Here is a 26878-nt window from a genome sequence, read left to right on the forward strand (position 1 = left end):
GAGGTAAGAGGAATGACTATCTGTCAAAATCAGTGGGTGTAGCTTCTCATTTTCTTGGTTTCCCCTCAATAGCATTATTTTTCAAATGACAATTAAACGTTATTTTCAAAAATGGAGAATCACACGCATTTGCTTCTTCCAGGTGAAGACAGTATAAAGTTGTTCACACATGCTGCATTTCCATTTCACACTGCATTAGAATGCACTTTTGCTCCTTTTCTAATTTAGCCCAGCTTGACGAAGCTAATATATTTAGCATATTGTCTGAAGCATTGGCAGTACATGTTGAGGCCATATTTCCAGATCAGGCTCTGTTGGTTTGCACAAACTGAGAGACGCCTGGGTCTGGGTACACAACCTGATTGGGAGCCCTGGCCAAATTTCCTGAGGTGGGACCAGTAAAGCTGATCCAGGGTAACTGAACAGCTAACACAAAGCAGGAATCTGCTGATTGGAAGGCAGGAAATTGGTTATTGCAGCTAATTAAGGTATCGCAGGAATTTAAAAGGGAAATGCATTTTTGTGGTGGCCAAACAGAAAAGGAACATCATTGCGTGTCCCGACTATTCTGGGCAAGAAGACTTCCAGCAGCAAGCTGTGATCCAGATTGGGTTGTAGAGTTACTGGTGAGGCTGGTGGGGCCGAGGCAGCTAATGAATGGACATGCATTGTGCAAGATTCTCCTGTAACAAGATTTTGAATTAGGTTAAGGCTGGCATTTCAGGAATATCTTCTGTGTGACATCAGGCAGCTGATGTGATAGATCTGCTAATATCCCCCAATGATGGGCAGAATTGGCAGGTGTCCTGTCTTGGGCACAACCCAAGCAGCAGCATAAATGTCCCCATGCAAATCTTCCTCCTCTTCAATTTACTAGGTATCCAAATATTAAATTCAATATTTGTTTAGCAGTTACTAGCTTCCTGCCAACATCCCACGTGAGACACCTACGTGAGACTGCCATAGACTAAAGCTCCACCTTCAACACCATTATCGCGACAAGACCTATAACCAAACTCTGCAACCTTGGACTTGACCCCTTCCTGTGCAGCTGGATCCTTGACTTCCTCACCAACAGACCACAATCTGTCAGGATAGGCAACAGCACCTCCTCCGCATTAGTCCGCAACACCGCAAGGATGTATGCTCAGTCCTCTACTGTACTCCCAAAACACACACAACTGTGTGGCAAGATTTAACTCAAACTATGAGGATGATATGACTGTGGTGGGTCGTATCTCAAACAACGACAAATCAGACTACAGAGGGGAGATAGATCACTTGGTTGCATGGTGTACCGAAAACAACCTCTCTCTAAATGTCGGAAAGACCAAGGAACTGATCGTCAACTTTAGGAAGCGTAGCACGACACACCCCACTATCTGCATCAGTGGCTTCGAAGTGGAGATGGTGAATAGCTTTAGGTTCCTGGGAGCCACTGTCATATTACTTGAAGGAATATGTGTTACTCATTTGTTGATGCCGATGATTTCTTAATCATTCTTAGCAGCCGAGGCGTCACGTCATTTAGACATATTCTGAGATCACCTGATAGTTTCTTGACGCAGACCAACAAGCTGACCCAATCAGTCGGTTGAGATGATTCCTTGAGACTGTAATTGTTTTAATTCAGCTTTCAGCCTTTCACGCAAGGGAGCTGCTACCCTCCTTGGCGGATGTATAACGGGTTTTGCATCTTTCTTGAGCAAGATTTTGTATTGGTAGGGTAACGTACTCATACCTCAAAATATGTCACGATATTCACTAAGCAATCACTGGATGTCATCATCAAATCTTGACATATCTTTGGTATTCATAAAAATTCTTTGGACAAGCTGTAAGTCTTTGTATGCTTGGGCACCTATCAGCAAAGATTTGTGGTCATACAGGATCTCTGGCACAATCCTCTTGAAGCAATCTGATTGCCATTATAGTCTTTCAGCCTATATGCAGCAGGTATCATCTCATATTCTCCTGGGATTGATGCAAGATCTTTGCTTGTCATTAAATTAGCTGAAGCTTGGGCAGCACGGTGGTGCAGTGGGTTAGCCCTGCTGCCTCACGGCGCCGAGGTCCCAGGTTCGATCCTGGCTCTGGGTCACTGTCCGTGTGGAGTTTGCACATTCTCCCTGTGTTTGCATGGGTTTCACCCCCAAAACCCAAAGATGTGCAGGCTAGGTGGATTGGCCATGCTAAATTGCCCCTTAATTGGAAAAATGAATTGGGTACACTAAATTTATTAAAGAAAAAGTTAGCTGAAGTCCCAGTGTCAAGCTTGAACACTATCAGGTAGTGTTGCTCTGTTTCGGTCCCAACAGCGTCGCCAATACTGTGGGTACTTCTATTTATCTTGGTGAACCACAAGCCTTCCCTTATATCGATCAAATGACCACAAAACCAGTTAGTTGGTTCAAAAGATGGTTTATTTACATACACAAGAGTTATCTCAACATGCAAACACAATATCTACTACGAGTTAAACTACACCTATCAGCTACAATAACCTACACTTAACTTCAGGGCGACCGGCACTGTGCAAATGGATAAGGCCTTTATCTGGATTTCACTCGGCTGGTTCGAAGAAAGTGGCTCTGTCTCTGCTGGGCTCATCCATCAGGTAGCGATCGTTGGTCTTGAAGTTATCTGGCTGTTCCTGCTGCAATTGGGTGGCACAGGCTGGATCCAAGAGAGACAGAACACATAGCTGTGCTTTCTTTTATCCCTCTAGGATTTCGCGCTCTTTGGGGCGGTCCTTAACCTTGGACCCAATAGTTCAACAGGGCTCTGATCACTGTCTTTGATTTTGGCCAATAAAGGGGCAGGTGCCTTGGTGGCTGGGCGGGTTCTTAGCGGTCATTGACCATGGCAGTTGTGCTTTCTGAGTAAGCGGAGTGGCGCCGATCAGTCTGTGGCTGTACCAGTTGCTTGATTGGAGTTCTCTTGTCCTGGGAAAATGGGCCATTAAAAATCAAATGAGCAGGGGTTTCGATCAGGTCTGGTTACTTGTGTTTTAGATACACATAGGCTGTGTATCTGTCTGATTCCTGGGTTGGCCATAATTCCCATGGTCCTTTGCAGGTGACCATCTTAGATGGCTACGGTAGTTGTTCACTTGCACTGTTGCGGTCCATTGACTGTTAGAGTCAATGTTCTTTATTTGTTGAGGAGCCTTTGTTCTTGATTGAAGTTCCTCTGAAGTATCTATTATTCCTACGAAGAGCGTGTTCTCCAAGGAAAAAAATATGCTCTTTGTCTGAAAAATCTTTCTTAGATTCTTGAGTCACCATCTTATCAATGCTGCGAACATTGAAATGTTGTTTCTTTATTGGTGATTGATAAATCGCTCTTGACTTGCATTGGGAAGTAAAGTGATTAAGCTTGGTGCACTTCAAATATCTTTTTCCTTGTGCAGGGCATTTCCCCTTTAAGTGGGTGTTACCACATTGGTAGCACGTCAAGAGATCATCTCTCTAACGGCATGGTGCACGTTCGCGCATGCGCAGACTACCGTTTCTGAGTTCCAAATTTTTGTACGAACTGCGCATGTCCTGGGCTGGAGTGTGTGTGCGTAAGATAGCTGACGTCCTGAACATGCTTCTTTGCTGCCTGTGACACCATTTTAACACTGAACATCGTGGTGGACTTTTGCGCCCTTTTCCGGGTGATAAAACTCGAAGTACTGATTCTTACTTTGCTCATGCAAAATGCATTTTCAGTGTTCGATCAGTTTATCTCAATAGTGCGTCTTTCAAACTTTCATCACAAAGTCCGTAAAATAAGTCGATCCCTTATTAGTGAATCATGCAAATCAGCAAAATTACATGTTTGAGCTCGTAACTTTAATTCTGTGACAAAGCTTGTGATCGGTGCGCCGGTTTTTTGCAACCTGCTATGAAATCTGAAATTCTCCAAGATCTCATTAGTCTGCATCTTGCAATGGTCATCAAACTTCACGATTATCACACCAAGCTTGCTTTTGACTTCCCCTTCTGAGAATATAAATGAATTATATCTCGCTATAGCTTGCTGACCTGCCATTGACAGTAGCAATGCTATTCTTCTGGCTTCAGAGGCTGTATTTAAATCATACGCTTCCAAATAGAGTTGGAACTGTTGTTTAAAGAGTTTCCCGTTAGAATTTAAATTATCGGTAGTTTTCAGCTGCCATGAAGCTTGAACATGGTCCATCGGATCGATTAGTCGTTGCGGATCTGATTGCTGTGATGTCTTCCACAGTTGAATAGTCGGTACTGGATTTTCTCTTTTTCTTCTCTAATCTGACTAGTATTCTTTCTTAAAGCTAGTTTCCTGGTACCATGTTATATTACTCGAAGTAATATGTGTTACTCATTCGTTGATGACGATGATTTCTTAATTTTGAAGATGATGAATACTCAAAGTTGTCCAGTCCAGTCATAACAAATAATTTATTGAGTAACTAATGAATCAATTTGTTAGTTTGATTCTTTAATACTTTTACTAGTAATTGAATTAACATTAGAGAATTAGTTTTACTATGACTAAGGGCAGCACGGTGGCACAGTGGTTAGCATTGCTGGCTCACGGCGCCAAAGTCCCAGGTTCGATCCCGGCTCTGGGTCACTGTCCGTGAGACGATGGACTTGGATACAATCTCTGCTTGTTGAAATATTTAGCCACTTGTGACAGGTCAGAGGTCAGCTTCCATATCTTGGAAAGATTTTGCCTGAGTTGTCAGGGCAATATTATCAGCATAAATAAATTTTCGTGATGATGATGGGCATGACAATTATGCAGATGTTAACAAGTGTCAGTGCCAGGGCACTATCCTGTGGGAGACTCTTGCTGAGTGTTCTTGGACTGCTGATCCTGTCCTGCTGGAAGCTCTTCAGCCTTCTGTTGGGCTGATAAGTGGCAAGTCAGGGCAGCATATGGCGCAATGGATAGAACTGGGACTGCGGCGCTGAGGACCTGGGTTTGAATCCTGGCCCTGAGTCCCTGTCCGTCTGGAGTTTGTACATTCTCCCCGTGTTTGCGTGGGTTTCACCCCCACAACCCAAAGATGTGTAGGTCAGGTGGATTGGCCTCACTAAATTGCCCCTTAATTGGGAAAAAAATCATTAGGTACTCTAAATTTAAAAAAAAAAGTGGCAAGTAACATTCAGGGCATGCAAGTGGCAGGCAATTACCTTCTCCTTCAAGAGAGAATCTAAACATCTCCCCTTTACATTGAATGACCTGAGTATTGCTGAAACCTCCAGTATCCACATGCCATCTGCCATTGACCAGCCATATAAATACTGTGGCTGTAAGAGCAGGTCAGGGGCTGGGAATTCTAAGGCGACTAACTCACCTGACTCCCCAAAGCCTGTCAACCATCTGCAGGGTATATCAGGATAGTGCTGGAATACTCTCTGCTTGCCTAGATGAATGTGGCTCCAAAACACTCCAGAAGTCCATCATCTTCCAGGCAGAGCAGCCCGCTTGATTGACACCCCATCCACTACTTAAACCTTCACTCAGTTCACCACTGGGCACAGTGGCAGGTGTGTGTACTCTATGTAAGATGCACCACAACAATTCATCTAGACTTCTTCAATAACACTTTCCAAACCCACAAAGTCAAGGGCACAGAGGAACAAATGCTGGCTTTACCAACGAAGTCCACTTCCCAATAAAAAAAATCATCATTTTGTCTCGTCAGGAAGGCTGGGATAAACTTTTTCCCATCCCAATTACTTTTTTCCCCTAATCACCATTCAATCATTTCATTCTTTTCTCAAAATACATTATACTTTCATGCTGGCATTTTGATTAATTGTTACTTCATCATGTTCTGCTTTTGACTTGTTTGTCCTGTGCAGTTGCACAAATGGTTGCCATCGTAGACCTCAGTTTCCATTCCTCCCTGTACCGTTTCTCCCAGTGTTTCTCTTCTGCTTTCCTCTATCTTCCTCGTTCTCCAAACCTCAGCCCAGCCCCATATACTCTGTCTTTCCCACTGAACTCATTCTGTCAGTCATTCAGATCCTTTTTGTTTCATGTTGAGACTATAACACCTTAGTTCCAGTTAGACATCTCAGGACAGCTCAAAGCACTTTACAGTCAATTTAGTACTTTTGAAGAGCAGTCACTGTTGTTGGAAGCACAGAGGCAATTTACAAAATACAAGGCCCACAAAAAGCAATGTGATGGTGTCAGATCATTGGTTTAGGTGCTGGCTGAAGAATAAATATTGGTCAGAAAACTGGGGAGAAGTTCCCCAGCTCTTTTTCAAAAAAGCAACATGAAATCTTATATGTTCATCTGATAGGGTAGACAGGCCCTCAGTTTAACATCTCATCTGAAAAACAGCACCGAAGACAATGCAGCAGGGTCCCATTACTGGAGTAGATAATTAGCCTGAATTAAGTAATGCCTCTGTACATAACCATACCTCCTTTACTTTCATCTAAGCTTAGGTCCAGTGCAACAAAACTACAATGCACTCTGTGATGACTGGAAGATTTTAGGATTATAGGTATTGGGCAATTTAAGGGTCAAAAACCTAGGGTTGCAGTGTGTTTGACTGCAGTGGTCATGTTTTTCAAAAATAGTCCTGTTTTACAGGATGTGGAGCTTTTAGGAGCCAGGCGGTGAAATTGACCAGAGGAATGTGTTTTTCAGTCTGGGATAATGGGGAGTTAATGTGCTTTCAGTCCCTGGGAAGTTAATTTGTTTCTCAGCTTGGGGAGATGTCAGTGCTGGCTGAAGCCAAAGGATGTAGAGAGACTTTTTGAGAAAGCTTTGGAGAAGAGTTGAAGTCTGATTTGACAACCTTTGTTTTGACCACATGTTAGAAGTTAGAACAGTACAGCACAGAACAGGCCCTTCGGCCCTCGATGTTGTGCCGAGCAATGATCACCCTACTCAAGCCCACGTATACCTATACCAGTAACCCAACAACCCCCATTAACCTTATATTTTAGGACACTATGGGCAATTTAGCATGGCCAATCCACCTAACCCGCACATCTTTGGACTGTGGGAGGAAACCGGAGCACCCGGAGGAAACCCACGCACACACGGGGAGGACGTGCAGACTCCGCACAGCCAGTGACCCAGCCGGGAATCGAACCTGGGACCCTGGAGCTGTGAAGCATTTATGCTAACCACCATGCTACCGTGCTACTCCTGACATGGAAACACAGTTTTCTCTTCCCAGGAGGATAGTTCTTCAAATTTATAATATTTAAAGCCAAGCAATCTTGTCTGAGGACATGGAAGAAGCTGAAACACGCCAGGTGAACTAGCATCCAGCCAGCATCTGCAGGGCTTCTAACAAGAGTCGAAATCAGTTCTGTAAAGCAAGAACTCTATGCCACGCTGATTTTAAGCTGGATTGAGAGCTGTCTGTTTCTTTTCTTGTTGTTTAATGGGGAATTATGTGAGTAGCATTTAAGGAGTAATTGTAAGCTGTTCTTATCAGGTGTGAAGTTAAAGAGTTTAATATTGTAATAATAAAGTTTTGTTTTAAAAATACCGAATCTCTATTTCTTCATGCAATCACGCCTGGAGCAAATCATTCTTTCCGCACAGTCTTACAAATAAACTAAAGTATTGGGGTTTTGGTCCAGTATCCTAGGTACAGTCGGCGTCTGGTCTGGGATCATAATAACTTTTCGATACTGTGCTAAGCTTCCTTTTGGCATGAGGACTCCTTTATAACCTCATAAATCTTTCCAACTATCATTCGTTTATTTCTGCAGAGCCTCCTATTCATCCTTTTATTATCTCTTGATTTTTAAAAGTTCTTCTTTCAAAGGCTGCAACTCATTCGGAATGTCACAGTAGAAGATGCCCGCCTGACAGCCCACTTCTGTAACGTTGATGTTTGCCAGGTTAATTGGTTCCCTGTGCCCCAAGAGCCAATTTCAAGATCTTTATTTTAAGCCTTTATGGTCTTGTCCATCTTATCTCAGTCTCCAATCCCATTTTGTTCTTCTGGCACTGGTGTACTTTGCAATCTCCATCTTCTTTGTTCCACCATTAGTGGATGTTCTTTCAGCTATTTTGTCCCTGCCCTCTCATATATCCTTTTTCTCTTTTCATTGTTTCCTGTGTCCACACTCAAGACTTTATTACCAGTTTTGGTTCTGGCCCTTAAATTCATCTAGTTACTTCTCTTCTAACACAGTGTCCATTCATATTTGTCCTATCTATGAAGAGCACTGGGACATAGTTTCAATACAAAGGGAGCTGGACATACAAACTCATTTATGCTTGCTTGTTGATCGCCTTTTCCTCTCATTTTCTTTTTTAAAAAACTGATCATTTAAATTTACTCCACGATATGTTTATTTTGAACTCTTAAATTGTCTTCTCTGTGGCCGAGTGGTTAGCACAACCGCCTCACGGCGCTGAGGTCCCAGGTTCGGTCCCGGCTCTGGGTCACTGTCCGTGTGGAGTTTGCACATTCTCCCCGCGTCTGCGTGGGTTTTGCCCCCACAACCCAAAAATGTGCAGAGTAGGTGGATTGGCCACGCTAAATTGCCCCTTAATTGGAAAAAATAATTGGGTAATCTAAATTTATTTTTAAAAAATTAAAAAAAAAAAAAAAATTGTCTTCTCTGATGTCTGAAGTGCCAGCTGTGGCTTGATCACACTTTTGTGTCTGAGTCACAGGGCTGCAAGTTGTTGTCCTATTCCTGGGTTTCAGCACAAACATCAAGGCTGGCATTCCAGTACAGTCTTGAGGGAGGAGGTGCTGCCTTTGCTTGAGTCTTTAAACCAAGTTCCTGTCTGCCTGGGTGCTATCTTCAGGAAGAGCAGGGAAGCTATCCCTAGTGTTCTGTCTAATAGTTCTCCCTCAGCCAACATCAAAAAAACATTATCTGTACTGGATAGCCTTCTTTGAGGCAATGTCCAAAGTGGTGGGGATGAGGGTGGAGCCATGCCCAAAAGTGAGTTTTCGCGGTATCAGACCAGCCATTTCTATTCCCGGGGAGGAGGGTGGACGCCCTTGCCTTTGCCTCCCTAATCACCCACCGTAGAATCCTGTTCGGCTGGCGGTCAGAAGCACCAGCCAAAGCGTCTGGCGTCTGACCTCTCAGAATCTCTCCAAATGGAGAAAGTCAAATTCACCACCCACAGGTCAGACGACGGCTTCCACAGATTGTGGGAGCCATTCACCCAATCGTTCCGGGACTTGTTTGTGGCCAACGAACCCGCAGAAGAATAGCCAGGTAGCCAAGAATCTGGGGAAAGTAGCCAAGGCATGAGAGGGAAGGATAGACCCGGGGGATGTGGGGAGGTTAACAGCTAAACCTAAGAGAAAAGAAAGGCAAACCACAGGAGGAGAGGGGGGGGGAAGGGGGAAGTGGGAGGAGACAGGGAACAATAGAGGGGAACCAGAGAGAGGGTGGGGAGGCGAGGGAATGATAGCTTTCAGCCACCAGTTTTTTTTCTCTTCTATGTATATATTTAAATCTGTGTACATAATTGTAAATATATTGGCCGGGATTCTCCGACCCTGCGCCGGGTCAGAGAATCGCAGGGGGAGCGCGGGAATCGGACCACACCACCCTGACACCGGCTTGCCGATTCTCCGGTGCCGATTTTCGGGCGCCCGCAGGATCGCCGGTGGGGGGGGCCGTTGAAAGCACCCCCCCCCCCCCCCCCCCCCCCCCACCCCCCGGCAATTATCCGTATTGGGTTACGTATAGTCCCAACCGACGGGACCTCAGAGTTCTGCCTGTGGGGGCCACCCTGATAGAGGAGCGGGGGGTTCTCCACGGTGGCCTGGCCCACAATCGGGGCCTACTGATCGTGTGGTGGGCTAGTTCAGGAGGGCAATTAGGGATGGGCAATAAATGCTGGCCTAACCAGCGACGTCCACATCCTGCTAATTATATTTTTAAAATGTACAATTTTCAAAACTTGTCTTTTCTGGTGTCCACTGTCAAGTTTGGAAATAGGAGCAAATGTTTCAAAGGTTAGCTGCAGACAAGTTTAAAATCCACAGTCAAACTTACATCTAAACTCAGAAATACAAGTAAATTTGCCAGAAAGTGTCCAAAAATACTACAAATTTATACGAACACATTCATTTACAGCTAAAATTCAATGGTTATTAAAATTAATATTTTCATTGGCCTTTTTATGCTCCCTTCCCATTGCCTTTTATCATGATTTTTTCAAATAGGGACATGTGAACCTGTTTAATTGTGTGGCTTTGTGCATGCACACATTCATAACCAGTTATCCACGGGTAGACCAAACAAAAATCCAAGGGCGGGTCACTCAGAGGTTTTGTTTTGTTTCCCAGCACCAGGCTCAGGTAGACAAAAGTGCAAGTGAACAAAGATGAACTAAAAATGAAGGGAAACCAAATATTATAATCCATTGTGTAGTAAAACCCCATTGAGTGGGTTGAAATGTTTCATGTCGCACCTGTTAACGCTTGCAAGAAAGATGTGTTGCAAGATAACCTCAATATGAAGTGTTTGATAGCACTATGTCAAAGGCAAACTTCTTATACTTCATTAAAAAGAGTGGCTTGAGTACCCCAGCAATTTCATGTTGTTTCCTGGATAACCATTTTGAGCCGTAGCGTCTTATGTTTTGCTCTAAATCACTACCATAATGGAAAATCTTGCGGATAAGTTAATTACTTTTTCAAAAAGCTTTAATCTGGTATTTCACTTGATAAATTGATAAAGTTTTTTTTCCCGCAGCAAGTCACATTTGTCCCTCAAGATTAAGTTTGATTGTTTTTCTGTGATTATCCTGCCAAGGTTCTCTTTCCTATTTCTGGCCTAAAGTCAATCATTCCAATCATCTACTGCCTCAACCCAGGAAACTAGGTCTTTGAGCACGTCCTTTTTTGACTGTTTGAGCCCTCCTCCATCATTTTTTTAAAAAAAATTTAGTGTACTCAATTCATTTTTTCCAATTAAGGGGCAATTTAGAGTGGCCAATTCACCTACCCTGCACATGTTTGGGTTGTGGGGGCGAAACCCACGCAAACACGGGGAGAATGTGAAAACTCCACACGGACATGGGATCGAACCTGGGACCTCAGCGCCGTGAGGCAACAGGGCTGACCCACTGAGCCACCGTGCTGCCTTAGCCCTCCTCCATCATAAAAACCATCTGTCTGCCTAACCTTGCCTTCGCAAATTACTATGTCAGGTGGTGTTCCTGATCTGTGTCCCTGTTGCCACCAGCCTGGCTCTACTTATTTTGTTTTAGTATTTCTAGTGAGGTTACATCTTTATCCCACATTTAAAAAAAGCTTTTCTTGGGCTACTCTTTATCTTATCCTATCAAAATATCAGTGAGTAAATATAATATCTTTCCCCTCTCCTCCAGCTCCCTCTCTAAGTCACCTGTTCACGGCATGTCTCTGCTTTCCAGCTATCAGCCCTGTCTCCCTGCCTCTGTCCCTTCTCTCCCCTCAATCTTCTTTCTTTTTTCCTCCTTATACCTTCTCTCTCTCCATATCCCACCTCACTTTGGCCATTTCCTTTCATCCCCTCCCATCCAATTCCTCTCTTCTCCTCCATTTATTTTCCTGCCCTTTCTCTCTATCCTTATCTTCCTCCCCTCCCTTTTCCCTCCTTCATTCTACCCTCTTTTAAAGTCAATTTCTCTTTTAAGAAAAGACTGATTAGCAATCGCAGCATTTTTCAAAACTTATTGAACAAATATTTAACACTACCAATTATAATGACAACAAAGTTTCACATTGCGCTCCTAGATCATGCAGTAGCACATCAATGATATTTCAGGAAAAACTTCACATGAAGTACATTACATGTATATAAAATAGAGTGCTTGCTGGTTCTACTTTTCTACCCTTTGTTTAGCAACTTTGCAGATAATTTAAACAAATACTTAGAACGCATTGCTATTTCAGATTAAAAGCTGCATAACAATCTGATTTAGTAACAAACAACTGCCAATGATCACTCCACTGCATTCAATGTCTCATCTCACTGAGTGATAAAAAGCCACTTTAAAACTGCCTTTTGCAGTGCAGGTGAAATAGAGAACAAACTGGTGTGTGGAATCATTGATGCTGCAGATTTGTTGGAGATTGGATAGTTCTTCAGAGACATGCGGCTCAGCATAATGAGTGACTCTTCAAATGTGATCAATTATTATTTTATTAAAATTGCAAGACAAATAAACAATTGAAATAGGGACAAAACCCATATTGCATTGAGCTAATTTTTAAAATCAACATCACACAAGATTTATTACAAAACAGAGAGAAGTGATAATGTGGACCCCTGAGACTTCAGTAAACAAAAAAAAATTCTCATGGTTTCCTTTAGCCTAGCTCAGTGAGATTCAAATTTTTATTGGCCCATTAGGTTGATACATATGGGTTCAAATAATATGCTTGCATCATTCGTGCTGCAGTTGGAGAAGTAAGATGTAATTAATTAATATATTGAAATTTTGTTTTTGATCTGTGTGGACAGAACAAATGGTGATTTTGTGTAATGCAGCTTTGGGATTCTTAAAGAGAAAGCTAATGACAAATGTATTATGGCACTGAATGTTTTTCAAACAATGTGGAATTTGAACAGTTTTTTTTGTAAAGGTGACTTTCCAATTTTAGATCTTAAATTGAATTAATGCCACATGGACAGCAATGCTGGAAATTATCCAACACAGAAATTATCCAACAACATCCATTTTGCCTTCATTAATTGCTGGCTTGAGTGTTATCGTGCACTCCACCCTTAGTCTCAGAATTGCTGAAGCAGACAGACAAATCTCATCTGAATTATGTAAATTGGGCAGAATATCTGTGTAGGAACTAAACATGCTCTTTCTTTCTAATCTGAAATTAATAGAACACAAAAAACTGCAACAGGTATATTATCAGTCGATGGTCATTTCCCCCAATTGCGCACACAAAATCTAGTCTATTTAAGCAAATAATTTGCATCTGAACTTTACTTGAAAAAAACTCTTGAAATTGTATTGCATTTTCTGAAATAACTTTTAAAAAACCCAAGCAAGCAGCGGGCGGCATTGTGCGCAGTGGTTAGCGCTGCTGCCTCACGGTGCCGAGGATTCGGGTTCGATCCCGGCCCTAGGTCACTGTCCATGGGGGGTGTTGTACCGTTAAAACCTCTGATATGTTCGACCAGTTTACTTATTCAAAAGTTTTACTCAGGTGCTCTTATTTGCGAGATAAACAAAGGACAAAACAGGTTCACAGTTTAATGCAATTTATACACAATTTTATTACTCAAGAAAATATGACTCAGAATCACAGCTGAGCTTTGGGTTTTACCCACAGTTAGTAAAGAAGGCTGGCCAGGCTTTGATCACTCGATATTGATGTCTTCTCTGGGTTCGAAACCCAGGGCCCTTTCTTCTTGCGATGGTTGTGCCTGGGCAACTCCTAGGTTCTCGCTCAAGATCTGTTCGATGCTGTTTTCTTATACTGGGAAATTTGGATTGAGTCATATATATACGCCCACCACTGGTCATTGTTCTAGCCAGACCCCAACTGGTTAATGGGAAAGACGGGATACTCCTGTTTATCCACGGTGGTTTAATCAAGACCCATTGTCCTTTGAAACTCCCCTTTGCTGACCGGCCATCAGCTCATTAAGGAGTCTGATGGCTTCTTTTGTCTGTCCTTCATCCTGCTGCATAGTTGATCACCTGTGTCTGGAAGTTTGTTACATATTCATAGACTTGGAGTGGGTGATCAAAGGCCATATCGCAATAACAGGCTTATGCCTTGACTTGGGTGCTTTTTGCAGATGGTCAGTATCGATTTCAGCCAAGGCCTCATGAGACAGTTTCTGTTCCTGGCCTATGTGTATCTTCTCAGCCTGTTTTCAGTACCACAGGAGTAGTCACATTCACCCCATGTCTGTAGGGGTCTCACTCCCACAACCCAAAGATGTGCAGGGTAGGTGGATTAGCCACGCTAAATTGCACCTTGATTGGGAAAGAAAATGGTCTGGGTACTCTAAATTTATTTTTAAAACAACCAAGCAGAAATTGCTAAAAATAGAAAATAATATTTAATTTGTTCCATTTCTATTGCTAGATTTAATTCGGGGGTTATTATTTGTGTCTCTTTAAAATTCTTTTTAAAAAATAAATTTAGTGGGCAGCACGGTGGCGCAGTGGGTTAGCACTGCAGCCTCACGGCACTGAGGTCGCAGGTTCGATCCCGGCCCTGTGTCACTGTCCGTGTGGAGTTTGCACATTCTCCCCGTGTTTGCATGGGTTTCGCCCCCACAACCCAAAAACGTGCAAGCTAGGTGGATTGGCCACTCTAAATTGCCCCTTAATTGGAAAAATGATTGGGTACACTAAATTTATAATTAAAAAAAACAAAAAACAAAAAAAGAAATTTAGAGTACCCATTCTTTTTTTTCCAATTAAGGGCAATTTAGCATGGCCAATCCACTTACCCTGAACATCTTTGGGTTGTAGGGTGAGACACACGCAGACACGAAGAGAATGTGCAAACTCCACACAGACAGTGACCTGAGACCGGGATCGAACCTGGTTCCTTGGCACCGTGAGGAAGTGGTGCCAATCACAGCGCTACCGTGCCACCCTTTTGGCAGAGGTTCTGACCATCATTTTCCAGTCCTCTCTGGCTACAGGTGTGGTGAAAGAGGAATGCTAATATACCCTTGTTTAATAAGGGGAAAAAGAATGGATCAACCAGACTAACCTCAGTGGTGGGTAAATGATAGCAAAAAAATTTTGAGAGACAGTATAAATCACCATTTAGGGGGGCACGGATTAATCAAGGACAGTCAGCAAAGACTTGTTAAGGGAAGATCATATCTAACTAATTTGATTGCATTTTATTGGAGGGGGTGGGGAGCAGTGGTTGACGAACACAACACATTTGGTGTAGTAATATTACAGTTTAGCAAAGCTTTTTCCAAGTTCCCAAGTGATGGACTTCTCAGAAAGGTAAGAGCAGATGGGTACCAAAGAGAAGTGGTGAATTGCATCCTAAACTGCCTCATTGGCAGGAAGCTAAGGGTAATTTGAGTGTTTTTGTGACTGAAAGCTTTTACCAGTGGGATTCTGCAGTGGTAGTACATCTCACTTGCTCATTGCAGTAAATATTAAATGATTTAGACTGAGATGTAGGGAGCATGATTAAGGAGTTTACAGATAATTTAAAACTTGGCTGCATGGTTGATGGTGGTGAAAAAGAAATGGGCAGCACGGTGGCGCAGTGGATAGCACTCTGCCTCACGACGCCGAGGTCCCAGGTTCGATCCCGGCCCTGGGTCACTGTCCGTGTGGAGTTTGCACATTCTCCCCGTGTCTGTGTGGGTTTTACCCCCACAACCCAAAGATGTGCGCGGTAGGTGGATTGGCCACGCTAAATTGCTCCTTAATTAGAAAAAATGAATTGGGTACTCTAAATTTATTTAAAAAAGGATAGTGAAAAAGACGTTGACTGCAGAAAGATATCAATTAATTAGTTCGGTGAGAAGAAAACTGTCAGGTGGAATTCAGTGTGGAGAAGAGTAAAGCCAAGCATTTGGGGAGGCCCAGTAAGAAGGAAATACACAATGCACTCAGTAGATACTAAGAAGTGTAGAGGAGCAGAGAGATGTTGGTGTGCATGTCCACAGATCACTCAAGGCAGCAGGACAGGTAGATAATGTAGTTAAGATGACTTATGGGATACTTTTCTTTATGAGTTGTGGCAAAAATATAAGAGGGAGGGAGGTTATGCTCTAATTGTTTAAACTAATGAGGTTTTGGGGGGGATTTCATGAAAAACCTTTTTACCCAGTCGGCGATGACTTTCTGGAATGCACCACCTGAGAGGATAGTAGAAGTGGGATGCCTCACATCCTTCAAAAGGTACCTGGATGAGCTTGCCAAGTCCTAACATTCAAGGCCAAGTGCTGGCAAATGGGATTAGGTAAGCAGGTCTGATGTTTTTCATGCGTCGCTGCAGACTCGATGGGCCGAAAGGCCTCTTCTGTGCTGTATTATTCTGTGATTCTGTGATAGTTAAGCTCCAGCTGGAGTACTATGTACAGTTCAAGTCGCTACATTGCAGGAGGGATATGATCACATTAGAGTGGGTACATCGAGGTTTACAAGAATGTTACCAAGACTGGAACATTTCAGCTATGAGAAAAGATTATAAACAGAGGAGGCGAAGGGGAGACTGCCAGAAAGGGTGGTGGAGGCAGAAATCATCATCACATTTGAAAAGTGGCTATACACTTGAAGTGCAGTAACGTCCAAGGCTACAGACAAAGAGCTGGAAGGTTTGATTAGGCTGGATGACCCTTTTTTGGTTGGCAAAGGCATGATGGACCAAAGGGCTTCCATCTGAGCCATTAACTTTCAATCATTTTTATGGTCACAGATCTGGTCAAGAATATTAAGTTCAAGCCCAATCTTTTGAGGAAGATTGAGGATCTCAAGCCAAAACTTTAATGAAGGCATTCAAGACAAAGATTGCAAGTTAATTAACAAATGTTACCAATGTGAACTTGTAATATTTCAATTGAAGATAAGGCAATGAAAACTTTCATAAAACACTGAGTTATTCATGAGCAAAGGGTAATAGCACAACCCAGTGATCAGACTGTGCAATTACAAAATGATGAGTTTACATAGCAATTTCCACTTTAAATGTGGATATACAAATTTATTCTTCACATATGGCTGGTCCAGTTAAGCTCCTAGTCAATAGTAACCATATACTCCAGCGGATCATCCATATAAATACTGTGACGATAACAGTAGGTGGGAGGCAGAGAGTTACAGCAAGCAATTCACCTCCTGAATCCCCAAAGCCTACCTAGCATCTACAAGGCACAAGTCAGGAGAGTGATGGAATACTCGCCACTTGCCTGGATGAGTGCAGCTCCCAACAAAATTCAAGGAAGCTCGATACCATTCAGGACAAGGCAGGCTGCTTGACTGGCACAGCACCCATCACCATAAACATTCACTCCCTCCACCACCAAAGCACAGTGGTAGTAAACCAAAGAAAAGATGCATTGCAGCAACTGGTAAAGCATCCTTTGACGGTACCATACAAATAACGAGCTCTACCACCTAAAAGAACAAAGACAGTAGATATCTGGGAACACCTATAGGTTTTCTGCCAAGCCACACACATGACTTGGAATTATATCACCGTTCCTTCACTATCGCTGGGTCAAAAACCTGAAACTGCAACACTGGATGGACTGCAGTGGTTCTGGAGGACAGCTCCCACCTTCTCAAAAGAAAAATCTGATGATTACTTTTGACGAAGATTATGGGGGAGGTGGCAGAATTTGGGGCAGGGAAGTAGTCATGGGGAAGCTGAGGGGGGCGGTTGGTAGGGATCTGGAGGGAAGAGTGGTGTGGGGGAAGTCGGTTGAAGAAGACATGGCGAGGGAAGGGGGTGGGGAAGTGGGTGAAGAAGGCATGAGGGAGGGAAGTGGAGTGAGGTAAAGAAGATATAGGGAGGGAAGGGGGTTGGGAAGTGGATGAAGAAGACATGAGGGAGGGAAGTGGAGTGAGTTAAAGAAGATATAGGGAGGGAAGGGGGTTGGGGAAGTGGATGAAGAAGACATGGGGGAGGGAAGTGGGGGAGGGATGCTCAGGGGGCGAGGAAAGTAGGGGAGAGATGGTCGGTGGGGAATGGGAATGATAGGGGCGTGGGGGTGGGAGAATGGTGGGGACAGCTCCACCAGCTGGAAGATGGTGGGGGGAGGGGAAGGTGTGGGGACAGAGGGGATGGCAAGAGAGGATGGGGTGGGAGTGAAGTTGGTTTTGGGGTGGAGTGCGGTAGGGGGAAGAATGGAACTGACTGGCATTAATTCCCCAAGAGATAGACACAGGTCTTTAAAAAACTGTTCGAAAGATGTTAAAAGACTTCAAAGAGGCGACATGGTGGCGCAGTAAAGAATTGGGTACTCTAAATTCTTTAAAAATAGAAAAATACTTTTAAAAAGACTTTAAAAGTGTCATAACTTTTTAAATATGTAAAATCATTATAAAAGTCTCGCCTGTTATTAAGCTGAAGGCTGACCTCAAGAGCTGTGTCTTTGGCTTCTGGTACCGTGCAGCAACAATAACCCATACTCTAATTAAGGAGCAATTTAGCGTGGCCAATTCACCAACCTTGCACTGGAAGACCTCGCTCTTTGTCTCAGTACTAGGTCCTTCTGCAGCCTACAAATGCAGGTAAGTATTGTTTTGTGCAGTCAGCATGGAACCAACTGCTTTGCTGCTGACAGGAAAATCCGGGGCAGAGTACTTACTGACTCATTGTGAGCAGTGCTATGGGATATTGCTCATAATATGTCTTACGTTAGATGCACAGTTCCTGTCTGCGTCAATGTTATTTTTTGTGTTATGTTTAAACAGCCACATTTTACATTTTTGATGGGAAACTCTGTCAATATTGTATAATATTTTAGTCACAATCTTCCAAATCTCTCTCAGTTTAGGAAGTGGTCCCTCTTGGATTGGAAAATTGCCAATGCCGAGCCATTACTTAAAAAGTGTGGGAGAGAGGAACCAGGAAATGATGGACCTATTTCTCCAAAATATTTTTTGGGGAAGTGACTAGAATCTGTTATTAGGGACCGAATGATCAAGCACTTGGATACATATGAACTCAACAGAGATTTGTAATGGTTAGGCTATGCCTAATTAGCAATTGAATTTTTTTGAAAAGCTTACTGATGTGATCCAGAAGTCTTTTGTGAAGGTTACACACAAGTTGGAATGCATGGAATTGTAGGTAATCTACTGGCAATGATTAGAGAATTGAGCAAGGGAAAGGAGACGGAGAGTAGGGACGATGGGTTTATTTTCCAATTGGCAGGATGTGAGTGGTAGTATACCCCAGGTATCTGTACTGAGCTCTAAGCTACTTACTATATTAATGACTCAGATGAAGGAATAGAGAGCTTAATCTCTAACTGTACTGGTCAATGTTCCTGCTAATTCTCTTTTTGCAGTGTGCAAATAATTTAATTTAACTCCAATGCCCCAGTAAATTTGTGTCGGCCAAATGGGCTGACTTCTGCACTGTATGCATGGGGACTTGCAGGTTGCTGTGTTGCTTACAGGAAACATCGGTGCTGAAAATACGTAACACAGTAAATAGTCTAGTTGGGAGGACAAAGGTTCAAAGGGCCATTGACAAATCAACTGGGCAAAACTGGCAGATGGAGTTCAATATGGAGAACTGAGGTTATGAATGAAATGAAATGAAAATCGCTTATTGTCACAAGTAGGCTTCAAATGAAGTTACTGTGAAAAGCCCCTAGTCGCCACATTCCGGCGCCTGTTCGGGGAGGCTGGGAATTGAATCCGCACTGCTTGGCCTGCTTGGTCTGCTTTAAAAGCCAACTATTTAGCCCTGTGCTAAACCAACCCCGACATATCCACTACATATTGAACAATATCATTAGATTTGTCCGTTGAATTGGACTTTGTGCCTTTGAATGGGTCTCACTTTAAAGTTTCAGCCGATCAAAGGCTGAGTGATTAGCTCAATATTTTTCTTACCAGTATATTGGTAGTTACAGAATCATTGAATTGCAACAGTGCCTTCTTTCTGAAAGACCCATTGTCTGAGTCTCATTTGCCTGACTTTTCCTCATATGCTTCCTACATTTTTCACGTGTTCCTTTTAAAAGAAAGTTTGGCTTTTGGTTTCACAAATGTTGCTGGTAAAATCTACCATTTCCTAACAACTGTGTGTGTAGAGAAAAACACTCCTAACCTCTTGCTTTGCTCCTAATTGATGGCCTCCAGTTACCAACTCACCAATCAGTGGAAGTGTTTTCCTTATTAAAGCACCTCAACCAGATCTGTGAATTCTGAGAATTGTAATTTGTACCATTTCCCAGTGAGCATCAGTCAGCAGATTCCTCTATGTCTGCATTTTTTTTCTCCTCAGTTTGTATTTACATATGTATAAAAAAAATAGAATGTTATAGGGACAGTATGCATGAAATTGCTCAAATTCTATTGAAAATGCTTTTAAATTTACCCTGAGGCCCAAACTCTGTCGGACTCTTGGGGCTTAATTTGTCCTATTTGTTCTGCCATTTCTTTTTCTCGGCTACGTAGAACTGTACAAGTGTCCTTGTGTCTGCTCCAGTGAATTTGTGCCCAATTAAATACTTTTGTGATCACCCCAACCATTTTTAAAATGTGCTACTTCCAGCTTTCGGTCTAGTGCAGGTCTGAGGGGCCAAGAATTGTTAGGTGGTGTGAGTGAAGCCCAAGGGGGAATGGGGGCTGGAGACAGGACAACATGCTGCAGGGAAATCAGAGCCTTTGAACTCCATTCCACATAATACCATTAAGAGCATAGGAACAGGGGTTGATCATTCAGCCCGTCGAGCCTGCTCCGCCATTCAATCATGACTGATTGGACACTTCAATGCTTTTTACTTAACTCCATAACCCTTTGTGTTATCAATCTCTATATTTGACCTTCCGTGGAGTTCTGGGATAAAGAATCGCAAAGATTCACAATCAATTGTGTAAAGAAATTTCTCCTCACCTTGGTCGTATGTGGCTTCTCCTTATTTTTAAATTGTGTCTCGTGGTTTGAGATTCCCCAATCAAGGAACCATCTTACCTGCGTCTACCCTGTCTATTCCTTTAAGTATTTTGGAGGTTACAATAAGATCATCACTCGTTATTCGAAACTCTAGCGAATACAGGCCCAGTTTGCCCATTTCTCTTCATAAGACAGTCCCGCCATCACCATCTGGTGAACTTTCATTGCACTCCCTCACTCGCAATAATATCCTTTCTGAGGTAAGGGGAATAAACCTGCACACAGTACTCCTGGTGCAGTCTAACCAAGTGTTATAACCCCAATGAGGGTCCTGGGATCAGGACTATACAATTTTCCATGACCCCAGAGTATGAACTTCCCCTTAAAGGGGCAGGGTTTCCCCTTTACAAGGAGAGTCCCAGTTGTATAAAAAGCCCAGCCTAGCTGCAGGTCGGGGAAGGAGACCCTTAGGGGAGTGGAGGAGTATTGTAATTGTATTGAAATAAACCTTGTTCTCTAATTTCTACTTTCTTCTTTGCGTTCTGCATACCATGGATTCAACACTGGTGATGAGGATTCAGTAAAATTGCCGTCGACACCAGTTACTACACGCCTGGCCCACCTCGTTTAGGCTTCGCCACTCATAGGACAGCTGGAACCTTTTGATGCAGTTACAGATGATTGGGGCAATATGTTGAACGCATGGACTATTTTTTTCCGAACGAATGCTATTACTGACGATGTACGGAAAACTGTTATATTATTGACGGCTTGCGGAGGGCCCACCTACAGTGTGATAAAGAGCTTGATTCACCCGGAAGCCCCAGATTACCGGTCATTCGTTGCTCTGTTGGGGGAGCAGTTCAACCCAAAACCACTGCTCATCGTACGCCGTTTCCGGTTCCACGCGGCTCTTCAGGCCCAAGCCGAGTCGGTGTGTGACTTCCTGGCCCACCTCTGAAAACTGGCTGAAACTTGCGAATTTGGAGCAACACTGAATGAGACACTCAGGGACCGTTTGGTGTGTTGGCTCCACGATGCGGCCGCAGAACAGAAATTATTAACTGAGGCCCGCCTGGACCTGCAATATTGGGTAGCGATTGTCATGGGCCAGGGTTTAGAAAACTCCAAAGTACACCATGGAGTTCAGCTGACCTACAAGTGCTTATTAATTTTGGTTACAAGGAGCACAAGGGCCTACCTTTCAGGTGTTATTCAACAGAGGCTTTAAGCACTTTTAATCAAAAACAAAGTTTATTCTACGAATTTAGTTAACATTTTAAAAAAGACACAGTAGGCATTTTATCAACTACAAACATAAATACCCCACACAGCTATAGTACTCTATATATAACCCTTAATAAGTTTCCCCCTTAAACTGTTCCAATTTAGTAACAAGATCCCATAAACCAGAAAACCCTTTTCAAAGGTGTGGCCCAGCACACAGCATTCAAGACCTGGTTTGGATGCCCTTGAGTACTTTCCAAAACAGCAGGTTTGAATTTCTTCCAGAAAACAGTTATTTCTTTTCAAATTATCAAGTCATCTAGAAACAGCTTTCAAAATGCAGAGAGAGAGAGAGAGAGACAAGACTTCTCTGTCTGAGTCCAGCAGCCAAAATGTGAAAACGAAAGCAAAAAAACTCAGAACAACAAATCAGCACCAATCATAGCGAAAGTAAAGCTCAGAGCCACAGCCCAGCTCCACCCACACAATGCCATCACTGAAGCCCTGTGATAAGACAAAACATTTCTCAAAGGGACACTCCCATGACAGCGATAGATATCTTCAGAGAAAGCGCCCAACAGTGCTCAGTCTGGGACCCAATCACAAGCACCGATCACACTCAGCTAGACCCGAGGCTGACCCCAACAACGCGACACCTACCGGGGGACAACAGACCTCCATAATAGAGATCGGGGATGCCACCAGACATTCTCCCCCGACCAGGAGGAGCAGGAATATGACCACCAGTCACAGTGTGTGCCGCCACAGGCCAGAGAAACCAGAGAAATAGGAGGCCCTAAGAGGATCTGTCTGCCTGATGATCATCTTCCATGTGACAGGGCTTACTATGTGGAAGATGTGGATGGCACTTACTAGCAGTTACATTGCGTGGTTGCGCTAAGAGTAGCGTCCATCTGTATCTTTCTGCGGATTAATGGACACCCAATATGCATGGAACTCGACACTGGGGCAGCAGTGTCGGTAGTCAGTCGCCGTACATTCAACCGCATTTGGCCTGGCCTTCTATAGCTGACCCTGTTGGACACCGATGCGAAGCTGGCCACTTATACGAGGGAACCGTTGACAATACTGGACACTGCAATGGTTCCGGTCGAGTATGGTCAACAGTCTGCAAACCTTCCTCTGGTGGTGGTCCATGTTGAAGGTCCGGGCTTGTTGGGGCATGACTGGGTATGCCACTTGCAGTTAGATTGGCAGCGAGTGCGCCGCCTGCACCCACATGGCGCTGAGCGAGTTCTGACAAGATTTCCATCGGTATTCCAGGAAGGCTTGGTCACCATAAAAGAAACTGTGGCCCAAATAAGTGCGGACCCCATGGTTTGGCTGCGCTACTTCCACGCCCGACCTGTCCCATTCGCCTGACGACCCAAGGTGGACGCTGAGTTCGACCGGATGGCGAACTTGGGCATCACCTGCCCACTACAGTTCTCCGGCTGGGCGGCGCCGGTCGTCCCAGTCATGAAACCAGATGGAACAGTACGCTTGTGAGGCGACTATAAAATGGCGGTCAACCGTGTGTCGCGACTGGACCGTTACGCAGATCCCCGGATCGAGAACCTTTACACGAAGCTCAGCAGAGGGTGCACATTTACAAAACTCGACATGAGTCATGCTTACCTCCAGTTGGTCCTGGCTCCCCGACTCCAGACGCTTTGTAACGTGAACACACACAGGGAGCTGTATGAATACGACCGCCTGCCCTCTGGGGTTTCTTCCGTGTGTCGATATTGAAAGTGATGGTTGGAGAACATCCTGCGAGGCCTCGCTTGGCGGCCTGTCTTGACGATATTCTGATCACGGGCTCATCCGACCAGGCCGAGATGCTGGAGTGTTTTGAGGATGCCAGCGTCCGCCTCCAAGGGGAAAATGTGTATTCAACGTCACTGAAGTAACATATCTCGACTACTGCGCAGACAGCCATGGTTTGCAACTGGTTGAATGGAAAGTACAAGTAATTCAACAGACTCCTGTGCCGGTGGCCCAAAGGAACTCCGTTTGTTCCTGGGAATGGTAAATTACTATGGCAAGTTCCTCCCAGACCAGGCCACTACTTTAGCCCCCCCACTACCATCTGTTGAAGAAGGGGCAGCATTGGGAGGTGAACCAACAACTCTCCTCGTCAAGACTACTCAACCCATCTCAGCCAATCCTGTTGACCTGCGATTCTTCTCCGTACAGTGTTTCGGCTGTGCTGGCCCATGAAATGGACAACGGATCTGAACGTCCCATCGCCTTCACCTTGGCCAATGCAGAGCAGCAGTATTCCCAGAACAAGAAGGAGGAATGGCTGTCGTATTCAGGGTCAAGAAATTCCATCAATATGGCTATGGGCATCACTTCACCATTCTCACGGACCACAAGCCCCTCCGAGGGCTCCTCAAGGAGGGTTGGGTGATTCCCCCACCCCACCATTGCTTCCGCATCCAGCCATGGGCATTGCTGCTCACAGCATATGACCATGTGTTGGAACACTGCCCTGGGAACAAGATTCCCCACGCCAATGCGTTAAACCACCTGCCCCTGCTGACCAGGCCACGTACACCAGCGACAGCCGGCGAGGTCATTGCCACCCTCCATTTGATGGACTCGCTACCGGTTACGGAATCCCGCATCCGCAGGTGGACCCAGACTGACACTTAGCTATTCCACATCCGTCACATGGTGCAGTACGGGGCTCAGCACCGGGCTGTCCCACAGGATCGAAAGGCCTACGCCACAAAGATGCTGGAACTTAGCTTAGATGATGGCGTGCTCCTTTGGGGGACCCACGTGGTGGTCCCTGCACGTGGATGCGGCCCGCTCCTGATGGACCTTCACAATGGTCACCCTGGTGTGTCCTGGTTAGCTTGAAGCTACCTTTGATCCCCCGGCATTGATGCAGACATCAAGCGGGTGTCCCAGCACTGCATCCAGTGTCAGGCACACCACCCATGGGAATGGCCAGGTTGTCCGTTGTCTTGCCTCCGTATAGACTTTGCGGGGCCACTTCAAGGGATGATGTTTTTCGTCAATGCCCACTCAAAGTGGATGGAGCTCCTCAAGGTACAGGCAGCGACAGCCCGGACCGCCACGGAGAAACTCCGGTACATTTGCAGCACGCATGGCATATCCGAGGCGCTGTATTGGGCGATGGTACTGCGTTTACGAATGCGGAATTTGTGGCATTCATGACTGCCTACAGGATCCGCCACATAAGGACCGTGCCATACCACCCAGCTTCGAATGGGTTGGGTCGAGTGGACAGTGCAAACTTTTAAGCTCGGCATGAAAAAATAAACATTGGGATGCTGGGAGACCCGCTTAGCAAGGTTCTTATACTGCTCCCGGATAACTACACATGCCACGACGGGCATCGCGCCAGCTGAGATGATGGTGGATCGCTGCCTCGTTTGAGTTTTGTCCTTCTGGATATTGGTGGAAAGGTCTGCTGTGCTCAGGACCGAACCGAGGCAGACGCAGGTCACCGCAGGCCACTGTGCGGGTTCGCACTGGGAGACACAATACACGTCTGGAACTTCGGCGGAGAGGCCTTTTGGATCCTGGGCATCGTGTTGGCAAAAACTAGTCCGGCTTCTTACCAAATATGCACACAGAGCCGCGAGTCTATCCACCACATGGACCGTCTCCGAAGCTGCATGCTGGATATTCCCGCCGTACTGGCCGTTGATTCGGATCTTTCGTCTTCACCGCTGCCCTGGCCACTATTGTTAGCGCCAACCTCCCCGGCTCCTCCGGTTGCCAAGAATTCAGCGGTAATTTTTGAGGACACCGAGGTGCCAGATGAAGAATCGCCGAGCTTCGAGTCGGAAACTGAGATGGACTTTCTGCCACCAGGGTTTCCTGTGCCGGCTCTCATGGCCATCCTGGTATTGCCGCCACCACCCAGATACTCGTCACATAAACCCAACTCCCTGGTCCGATACATGCCTCTTGACGCCGCAAGGTTGCCGCCTGTACACCATCCACAGGCAAAACAATGGAAAGGTCCTGTTCAACTACCCATGGATGTGGATGTTGCCCCGGACTTGGCGGAGTGGGAGGGGGGGGTGGTTATAACCCCAAGGGAGGTCCCTGGATCAGGACTATATGATTTCCCATGCCACCCTGGAATATGAACTTCCCCTATACGCCAGGCAGCCCTTCCCCCTTTAAGGGGGCAGGGTTTCCCCTTTACAAGGAGAGCCCCAGTTGTATAAAAAGCCCAGCCTAGCTGCAGGTCGGGGAGGGAGACACTTAGGGGCGTGGAAGAGTATTGTAATTCTATCGAAATAAATCTTGTTTTGTTAGTTCTACTTTCGTCGATGCGTTCCGCCTACTGCAGATTCAACACCTAGCTTCTATACAATTGCAGCGAGACTTCACTAACCCTGCACTCAAATCTCTTGCGATAAAGGCTAACATTCCATTAGCTTTCCTACTAGGTTGATGCGCCTGCATGTTAGCCTTCAGTGACTTATGGACAAATACACCCAGGTCAGTTTGTCCATCTACACTTTCTAATTTATTATCATTTAAGAAATACTCTGTACATCTGTTCCTTCTGCCAAAGTGGATTACCTCTCATTTTGCCGCATCATATTCCATCTGCCATGTTCTACAACACAATTAACCAAAATTACACAATAGAAGAAGACTAACAAGCAAATGCACATATTAACTTAAACCCCCCAACCTAAACTAAACCCCCGAACGGCTGACAATGACTACCTCCTTAAAAAAGGAAATGAATGGCTGTCGACCCTCTAATGGTGTACTTAACCTTCTCCAAATTAAAAAAAATAAGGTCACCCAACCAAGCTGAGGCACTAGGCGGGGCAGGAGACCTCCAACCAAGCAAAATATGTCTCTGGGTTATTGTCAAGGTGAGGACATCTGCTGTCACCCCCAACTAAAGCACCGGTGAGTCTGATACCCCAAATATGCAAACCAGTGGACATGGATCCACATGAACATTGAGTATCTCTGACATGGTGTTGAAGAAGAAGGCCCAGAAGAATACCAACTTGGGTCAAGACCAAAACATGTGAGTGTGGTTAGCCAGCTCGCAAGAGCAGCACTCAGACTTGTCCTCCACCCCAGAGTAAACTCCACTGATCCTTGCTTTAGATAGGT

General features: G+C 44.7%; 1 protein-coding gene across 1 annotated transcript; it reads right to left on the reverse strand.

Annotated features, from left to right (window-relative positions):
• Positions 1-224: 224 nt before the first annotated feature.
• On the reverse strand, positions 225-9175 carry LOC119954757 (40S ribosomal protein S29-like; the record flags this gene model as incomplete). Its single annotated transcript, XM_038780300.1, has 2 exons — positions 225-404; positions 9167-9175. Coding segments are annotated over 2 exons (189 nt in total), but the record flags the coding sequence as incomplete, so codon positions are not given.
• Positions 9176-26878: the final 17703 nt, after the last annotated feature.

The sequence above is a fragment of the Scyliorhinus canicula genome, chromosome 20 (genome assembly GCF_902713615.1).
Source record: "Scyliorhinus canicula chromosome 20, sScyCan1.1, whole genome shotgun sequence".
NCBI classification, from domain to species: domain Eukaryota; kingdom Metazoa; phylum Chordata; class Chondrichthyes; order Carcharhiniformes; family Scyliorhinidae; genus Scyliorhinus; species Scyliorhinus canicula.